Source organism: Phoxinus phoxinus (assembly GCF_949152265.1).
Source record: "Phoxinus phoxinus genome assembly, chromosome: 2".
Classification (NCBI taxonomy): Eukaryota; Metazoa; Chordata; class Actinopteri; order Cypriniformes; family Leuciscidae; genus Phoxinus; species Phoxinus phoxinus.
Window position 1 is genome coordinate 46,296,354 of NC_136877.1, and position 9,669 is coordinate 46,306,022.

At 37.3% G+C, this 9,669-nt stretch overlaps 1 protein-coding gene across 2 annotated transcripts in view; it reads right to left on the minus strand.

Annotated features, from left to right (window-relative positions):
* Positions 1 to 1,787: 1,787 nt before the first annotated feature.
* The window catches only part of acap1 (ArfGAP with coiled-coil, ankyrin repeat and PH domains 1), a 28,494-nt gene continuing 20,612 nt past the window's right edge, over positions 1,788 to 9,669 (minus strand). Inside the window, exons 18-24 of one of the 2 annotated variants that reach the window (XR_013794992.1) lie at positions 8,498 to 8,691; positions 7,332 to 7,379; positions 7,013 to 7,185; positions 6,812 to 6,921; positions 4,649 to 4,759; positions 2,913 to 4,523; positions 1,788 to 2,025 (exon numbers count right to left, since the gene is read on the minus strand). Coding sequence is in view for 1 of the 2 variants with exons in the window: in XM_079589908.1 (XP_079446034.1) it covers positions 1,931 to 2,025; positions 4,468 to 4,523; positions 4,649 to 4,759; positions 6,812 to 6,921; positions 7,013 to 7,185; positions 7,332 to 7,379; positions 8,498 to 8,691 (787 nt within the window). In the remaining variant the exon portion in view is untranslated. The remainder of the gene's footprint in view (positions 2,026 to 2,912; positions 4,524 to 4,648; positions 4,760 to 6,811; positions 6,922 to 7,012; positions 7,186 to 7,331; positions 7,380 to 8,497; positions 8,692 to 9,669) is intronic. The other variant, XM_079589908.1, reaches the window with a different exon arrangement.

Consider the following 9,669-nt stretch of genomic DNA (forward strand, 5'->3'; position numbering starts at 1 on the left):
CTCAAGGTCTCTGAATATTGACATACTTTATCCATGAGGTCGCTGACTTAAAACGAATTCACTTATGAATCATTGACCAAAGTGTGTTACAAATTTTGAATACTAGTCGGTAATGCTGTTTTTCATAAAACCAAACACGTGAGCCTAAATCTTCATAGACTGAGAGTCAATGAGCTCAGCCACTGCCAGACTTTGCTTTCTCATGTTAGAGGCTTTTATTGCCTTGAGATTACACACACACACACACACACACACACACACACAGTTTTACCTATAGACCTCAGTTTGCTGGCATAGAATGAGATATGAGACACACACACACAGAGTTTAACATTTAGACCTGTTTGCTGGCATAGCATGAGAAGTGACACACACACACACAGTTTAACATATAGACCTCAGTTTGCTGGCATAGCATGAGAAGTGACACACACACACACACACACAGTTTAACATATAGACCTCAGTTTGCTCGCATAGCATGAGAAGTGAAACTCTTCTTGAGGTTGGATCAGTAACACTATAAAGTCAGCAATGCAGTTGAATCACAGTTGGTCTAGTAGTAGCATTGGTTTGCCAAAGCGGGGCAATGACATTAAACATTTCATCATCTGGTTATTTGAGCTTTACAGCTTTATAATAATGCTCGTTGACTTTTGATCCAATTGGAAGATTGAGTGGAATTTCCAGTCTGAGGCGATCAGGTGGTTTTACCGTTTACCAGCGTAACAGCCGATACTCATGTGCCTGCCATGCTTTCTCTTTCCAGGAAGAGCACTGTGCGGTAAGACCGTTGGGTTTTATTGGATCAAATAAATGTGTTAAGTAGACAGATTTGTGTTTTAATGTGGTTAATTACAATGTTTCTTAAGCTTACCAGGGCTGCATTTGTTTGATCAAATATTGCTCATATTGTGAAATATTACTACAATTTCAAATAACTGCTTTCTATTTTAATATGTAATTTATTCCTGTGATCAAAGCTGTATTTTCAGCATCATTACTCCAGTCTTCAGTTTCACATGATCCTTCAGAAATCACTCTGATTTGCTGATTTGATGCTCAAGAATGTTTTTTTTTAATGAAAAAGTTTAAAATCTAAATAATTTGTAACATTATAAATGTCTTAAGTCACATTTTATTGTTTCTTTCTACAAGATTATATTTATCCAAGTGTTAATGTCGTTTCATTGTGAAATTCTGCATCTTAGTTAACCAGTAGCAAAGCTTAGAAATGCAAGTCACACGATGAGTCCTGAATCATTCATTTATTTAGCTACATATTCCACCGATTTCACGTTAATTCATTTCAAATGTGTTGCTTAGAGCATCGCATGCTCACAAAACATAATTTCAAACGTGTTGTTTTGGTCTTATAAAAAAAAAGAGAAAATGGAAATAAAAATATACAGGAGAACCAAGCAAACTAATCTCTCACCCAAAGTAACATTTACATTCAAGTCGCATTAACACTGTGGCTCACAACATAGTGAATAAAAGAAATGAAGCAACTTGTCCATTGAAAATCAATTCAATGAGGAATGTAAAGGCATTTATGTGTTACACTCAATGCTTTTTATTACATTTGCAATGTAAACTTGCTCAAATGATAAATTATCTGGATACAGAAGGTCAATGTAAAGGAGTAAGGATGGTGCCCAAAGAGATAAGCAAATATTATTGATGACATCCTAAAGCCTAAACTGGGATAAATATGCTAAAACCCAGATGTTTAGACCCACAATCAAAGTGCACCAGACAAACCAAATGAAGCAGCATTTCATAAGAGCTGTTGTTTACTGTGGGAGCCGTAAAAAAAAAGTTTCAGCAAAACAAGAAAAATAATAGTATGTGGTAACTTCATTCTGTCTACTGGAGCGCCAATATGTGTATATATTGGTGTGACATTGACATCTAGTGGTCAGGTGGTTTACTTCATGTCAGCGCTACGGCGCTTGAGCTTCTCTGGGTTGTTGGAAGCCATTTGGGAGAAATCCCTGAAGATATCATGATAGGTATCATCACCTACAGGAGGGGAAAATACAGAAAATGTAGTATTAGAATATGTTCCTAGGAATAAGAAGCACAACTTTAAAGTGGCTATATGTGATTTTCATTTATTAATCGCATTTGTATTGCCAATGTGTGAACAGCTTGTAAAGAAACAAACAAACAAAAAAAACTTCTCCGACTTCCTAGGTTGTCTATGAACGCCTGTTGACTGATTTTTATGTGAAGAAATCGGGACGCTTTTGCCGGGAAAACCATAAGGACGTTCACGCGAGTGAACTTCCGTTCGATGTTCATGATATGTTATAATGAATATTACAGGAAGAATGGCCATTCTGTCCTGTAATATTCATTATCAATGTGTCATGCAAGGAAAAGGGCGGCGTCTGGATGTTCGTTAAGAGTGTAGGTATTTTAAACTTTGTTTTGTCAAAGCAAAGAACGAAGAAGAACTTCGCCGCGAGTATTTAACCACGTTCAGTCTCTTGCACGTTAGTGTGCACGAGTGCAGTTCACTTAACAGCCACCGGTGTCCCTAATAACAAGGGTTTCTGAATTCTATATATAGCCTCTTTGAAGTATCAACAAAACATCAATTTTCTTGCATCCTTATTTGTTACAGATGTAAGACTCGAATAATCTTACAGCACATTGCATTTGATATCCAAAACAAATAAGACTGAGCATGTATTACAGTCATATACTGTATGAGGAGTGTGAATATCCCGTGTGTGTGATGATTAAAGATGGAAAACCTGGAGTCAAACAGAGTTTAACAAGGTCTAACAAGATGGTAGAATCAGCCTGATGTCAACACCAGCACCCAGAAGAGAAGAGTTAGATTTGTAATAGTACATAAGCACAGTTGTTTTTCATACAAGGAAGTACGGTAACAGGATTACCTGAACACGCAGTGCAGAGGACACACACTGCAAGCAGGAGATACCTGGCCACCCGTCTCAGGACATGCGCGCACACACACACACACAGACGCACAAACACACCACAGCAAAATCTGATTTGTATACAGAGACACAGACATATGGACAAACTGCCATAAACAAAAAAAGCATAAGCACCACAGAAAAAAGCACACCTGCAAACATCTGGCACTGCAGTAAGAGTATCAGATTCAGAGGAACAGAATCCTATTCATTTTCATAATGGAAAGCCAAATATTAAAACTGATCATAACGCTCCGTCTAAATGATCACCAGGGTCTGAAGTTTTGATTTAATGCGTTTAATGATGGGTTAATTGTAAACATGTTGGTTAAATGGTGGAGATTCCCCATGCAATGCCAAATGTCCATGCCAATCCCATAACAGCCGAATCATTCGCATTTATGAAGGAAATACTAGTGTTTGCAAGGTATGATTAGATACAGGGAGATGGAAAGAACAGGAGACAGAATGACAGATAGATAGATAGATAGATAGATAGATAGATAGATAGATAGATAGATAGATAGATAGATAGATAGATAGACAGAATGACAGATAGATAGATAGATAGACAGAATGATAGATAGACAGAATGATAGATAGACAGATAGATAGACAGAATGATAGATAAATAGACAGGATGGATAGATAGATGGATAGATAGATAGATAGACAGATAGATTCCACATCTTTGCAGTCAATTACATTTTAACATTAACAATCAATGGGAGCTTTTCTAAATTTAGTTTTTATACAAAACTAGGTTTGAATAGAATCTGTATGTTAAACAGTTCATTGGAGAAAACTGTAAAGAAAAAGAAGAAGAAAATTAAACATTTCCGCATGGTGATATCTTGCAAGCACTGTAATGACTGGCTGAGAAAAAAAAAAAACCCTGCAATTCCCGATCAGGTCTCACCAGATATTAAATAAATAAAACCCATACTAGCTCAAAAATTAAAAACACTGTACATTCCACTTCAGGTTTTTCTAACAGATGAATAAACACCAGCCATACAAACAAAAACAAGATTTTTGTAAACTCATGCAAAACCATCAGTAATAATACCAATGAAAACAAATATTATAAAACTTCTAATCAAAACATTACCACAGGAACTAAAAGAAGTCCAATTCTTTTACAGTGTTTCTTTTAGTTTCATTGTAATACTCTACCATTGGTAATGTTAGCCGTGAACTAATAGAGTAACACAGTTTTGGAGTTCCCAACAAAACCATTATGTGCTATTAAAAACGTAGTGTTAACATTCAGTGTTTCCATATGTTTTAAAGTGCTTTATCAAAGTGCACAAACCCACACTTTCTTCCTTTTAATCCTCTGTTACACTCTAGGTTTCCTCTGCTTTATCATCTATATGTACAGCTAGTTAATTCTGGCCAGCCGATGCCCGACCGCTCAGCTGATTCTTGATGGTTTGAAAGCTTTTCTTAGTGTGTCCAATCACAGCCCCAGCCCCGCCCCCAGCCCCAAAGCCCCGCCCCCCAGAATGACCTGATGGAGTGCCGTCCATCTCCCGCATCTCCTTGTTCATCTTGGCTATCCGGAGTCTGGGAGGAAAACCACAGCGGATGATATGTTAATCGAGTTATTAGCAGGAAGAGCTTCATCAGATGTACAGTAAGCGGATTAGTGCAGTTTCCAGCGGACACTCGATCTATACAAGACTACTTACAGCGTGACGATGTCGGCGTTGGCGTTGTCTATGGCTATGCCGATTGGGTCCTTATCGTCAATGTCTTTTGCATTGTAGTCCGCTCCTCTCTTAAGAAACAGACACACCAACCTGTGACAGCACAGACACACGTTAGGTCAGAGGTCAGCAAACTTTGTGTTATGAAGAGCCATTTTTAGGTTTCCTAGTAATGTATAAATACACAAACATATTTTAAAAGTTCATAACAGCTTTGATGATCAAACTTTACTTGATTAATCACAAATTTGCTTATTTGATTAGTTACACAGAAATAGTGCAGAATCTTAAATGTTTTGAAACTATTTTGTTTTTAATTTGTCAAAAGTTTGTTTATTTTCAAGTTTAAATTAGACTTTGAATAACAGATTTGTCAAAGTGACCCTGCTACACGCGAACAGAATTTGCACGTCACCATCGTGTTTGATAGGACTCTAAATACTTAAATAGCATGACCTTTTTTTCCTCAAAGCGTCACAAATACAGCAGAACAGCTGTGAGCTTATAAGTCAAACGGATTTAAGGGTGCTTTCACATCTGTAGTTCGGTTTATTTGGTCCGGACGAAGGGCGAAAAATAATACTTTGTAGCATTTTTCAGGCGTTTTGCACACCACACTGATTGCTCTGGTCCGAATCAGTTGATGAAACAAACCAAAATGCAGTCACGTGACAACATCCACATCACTCATTGGCCAGATGTGTCCTGAACGTATTTCCATAACTGCACTTCGATTGGTCAGAATTAACGTGCGGGGAAATTCCAACTCTTGGAAGTAAACAAAGAGGAGGAAAATCTGGCAGACAACGCGCCGCTTTTTACTATGGAGAGACGACTGCGTGTGCGGATTGTGTCCCTGGTCATAGTTTATTATATAGTTCTACACCACTACAGGCAAACAATAACGTTTGAGAATAAAGCGAGGATGCGGCTTGAAAATAATTTGACAAATTATTTATTAGTTCGTTAAACGAACTCTAGTGCGAATCAACCGAACTGAATGAGGCTGGTGTGAAAGCACCCTAAGAACCAAGTACGATAACTATAAAGATCTATAGATACAAACTATATAATGTGTGTTCACGCCATGTAGTAATTACAAGATTTCTTCTTAAAAAGACCATTCACGCTCTCGTAGAGTTTGTAATAACAACTTGTAAGCTGTAATTTTCTGAGAGCTGCTCCTACCTGACCTCTGCAGATTCATTTAGGCGTTAATAGTTTTCTAGAGAATTGCATAATTCCCAGTCCGGGACGTGAACAGCTCTGAATATAACGTCACGTGTTGGAATCTTGAGACTACATTAATTGTTCTGTTTATTATAAGTGCTCTGCAGTTAAGTGATCTGCCACTTTAATTGCTCAAGCTCTTAAAAGCCTGGTTGATTCGGATTGGCTGTCCATTTTTTTTTATCATCCATCAGCTGGAAAAAAAAAATCATTCTGAAAGTGATTCCTACAATATTGTTTCTCTCTGCCGTTATCGTTATGGTTGTGGTGTGAACTCTATGCTATTCTTTTATATTCAGAACAATTTTAGAACATTTTTAGTTTTTAGAAAGTTATTAAAACATGTCTTCTCTGTGGATACTAAAGTAAACACTAAATGTAAAACTGTTATTCTAGCAATATCATGAACACCTGAGCGGTCAAAACTTGCGCTGTAAACTAATATATATATACGGTATATTAAAACACCAGATGTAAACGGGTAAGTGTCTCCCCTGTCTACTTGTGATCCGATCGACCAAACGCATCTTAAAATCAGGTGTACAGGTGACACTCGAAAAATTTGAATATCGTGCAAAAGTTATAATTTTGATGATTATGGCTTACAGCTTATGAAAACCCCAAATTCATAAGCTGTAAGCCATAATCATCAAAATTATAACAAATAAAGGCTTGAAATATCTCACTTTGCATGTAAGGAGTAAATAGGGCCTTATTTGCCATAGCTGTAGGTTCACAGACTCAACAGCAGGGTGCGCCACCGTTGAGAGGTTGTGCTGGAAACACTGGCATTGAGTAAAAGACTGATCTTGGGATTTTAAGAATCGATATCAAGAACATAAATGTTCACATGAATATCGCTATTAATCAGGAAATCTCTATTTTTTACCCAGCCCTAGTGTCTAAGTGTGTTACCCTGTATGTCCCAGTATGGTAGCATGGTGTAGTGGTCCCCTCCCGTTCGAGTCCACCTGGTTAACATTAGCGCCGTTCTGTAGGAGGAACTCACAGGCTGCCAAGGAATTCTGCAGGGAGAAATACACAGTAATTATTCACTGTAATACACACTCAAAACATGAACGCTGGACTCACTCACACACACACACACACACTCACAGCCAAAGCAGCTTGTATTAGTGGAGTTCTGCTGTCTTCGGCCACATTGACCCAGTTGACATCAGCGCCGTGCGCCAGAGCGTCTGCCATGAGAGGGAAATGCTGCATCGCCACAGATCGATACAGCAAAGCCCCGGGATGAAGACCACTCAGATCCTCCTCTTCATCATTATCTGTGCAGAGAGAGAAAGAGAGAGTCAGTAAGGAGTTTGTGTGGTCAAATGGATGTGTGAACATCATATCTCTGTGTGTGTGTGTGTGTGTGTGTGTGTGTGTGTGTGTGTGTGTGTGTGTGTGTGTGTGTGTGTGTGTGTGTAACCTTTATGAGAGCTGGAATTGTTCTTCATTATTTCACTTGGGCTCAGGCCTGTCGGGGAAACATCAAGTAACTGATTAGATTAGAAACTGGAACAGACACTTATTTTCATTGTTTCAATTTACTAGGGTCATCGTGTGTGTGTGTGTGTGTCAAGGTTACTTACTACAGTTTTGCATCAGTTTTTATTTTCAGATTTACTATACATTTCAGTTTAGTTTGAGTTTTTTTTTATAGTAACAGTTTTAATTTTATAAACATATTTTTGTGTTTAGTTATTGTGTTAAGGAATTAGTGAAACCAACAGATAATAAAAAAAAAACACACTTTTGAAATATCCTGATCGTATTTACAGTCATCACAGTCAAGGGAAATGTATCTACTGCAAGACGAGCACTGACTACTTTAATAACAGTAATGTTGAAGATGTCAGGTTACATTTGAGTTACATGGAGTCCAACGTTTGCGAATATCATCTTTCCTGCAGTGTGTAATATCGCTGCTTGTGAATGTTAAAGTTTAAAGATCAAAGTGCATGACAGATAAAGTTATTTGTCTCCTAAAAGAAAGAATCGATTCTGAACTGTTGAGAAATAGTTGTTTGACCTTGGATGCATGTAATCATATTGTAGGAGACCTCTAAAACAAAATTAGGAGTCTTAAAAATAGCATATTAGGGGCACTTTAAATACAAAATTGACTTCACACACTTGTGCACTTAAGCAACATACAGTACGAAATGCTCTGAGATGGATTTAACTGAGAGATACTTAAAAGTTTGTTTATAACAATGTAATGTGCTCTGCTGTGTCCTACCAGTCACTGCGGTTCAATTTGAGTCCATCTTTGTTATCACGGGTCAGATTATTACACGCCAGTTCGTTTTTTGACCACTATTTTAAGTTTAGTAGCATTGTAGTTTGTAACTTACTTTGCATTCATTGTTTTATTACAGTTTATGAAAACATGTTTAAACCAATATTTTGAGTATCTGAGTTTTCGTTTTATTTCGAGAACCGTATCTGATGATAACCCTGTGTTCGCATTTCTATGCTGAACTTTAGCAGAGAATCAAAAAGATAAATACAGACTCTTGGTTGTTGGGTGCATGACTCCGCATATATATGTGTAAATGATAGCATGTAGTGAGTTTGTGTGTGTGTGTTTACCCGTGAGTCGTGGCAGAGTGGCTCGGTTGGGTTTGGGTTTGAGGGCAGGGCGTGTGTTCGGTCTGTCCTGCGTGGTTGCGCGGTTACGTCGGGCACTGGAGCGCCGCAGGACCGTTGCTCGACCAGTCTCAGGGAGCTTGTGGATGAACTTCTTCTCTACATACTTAGAGCGAATCCACGACTCTTTATCTTGCCTAAGAAAACATAAACTGATTATATGTTCTAAACAAAATTCTGTGGTTTTAGTGATGACTAGTGCACACACACACACACACACACACACACACACACACACACACACACACACACACACACACACACACACACACACACACACACACACACACACACACACACACACACGGGCGGTGTGATGTATCCTATATAATGCAGTTAGAATGTCCCTAAAATTCAAGATATCCAGGCAAAAATGCCCCTGTATGAATTTTTTTTTCATATTTATATCATATGATAGTTAAGCAATATCACACGACACAAGTAACGAGCGTAATTTCACATGAGTGCTGTTTTTGTCCCGAATAGCACGAGTGCAAATGTGCTATTGATTTTATACAACAGTTCAATAAACAATAAGTTAATATTGTGTTATATTTTATACACACAATTTTCTGCTTTTGCTAAATTTTGCCATTGAGAATATTACCCATAAAGCTAGAGCAGAACTGTTGTGCGTCGTATCTGAATGAATGCGCGGATGAACCAATGATTCAAAGGCCTGTTCATAAAGAGAGCCATTTACTTAATTCCTGAATGAATCAATTGTTTAAACTAATCCAATGAAAGAATGACTCAATGACTCACTCATTTAGAGATGTATCGCCACCTACTGGCAGTTTCTTATTTAGAGTATAATTTCATTAAAAAAAACAGTCATATTTCAATATTAATAAAAAATACAAATAAAAAACATTGGTAACACTTTACAATAAGGTTCATTTATTAAACATTATTTAATGTATTAACTAACATGAACAATACATTTGTTACAGTATTTATTAATCTTTGTTAATGTTAGTTAATATAAATAAAGCTGTTCATTGTTTGTTCATGTTAGTTCACAGTGCATTAACTCATGTTAACAAGATTTTAATAAAGTATTAGTAAATGTCGAAATTAACATTAACAAAGATGAATAAATGCTGTATAAGTGC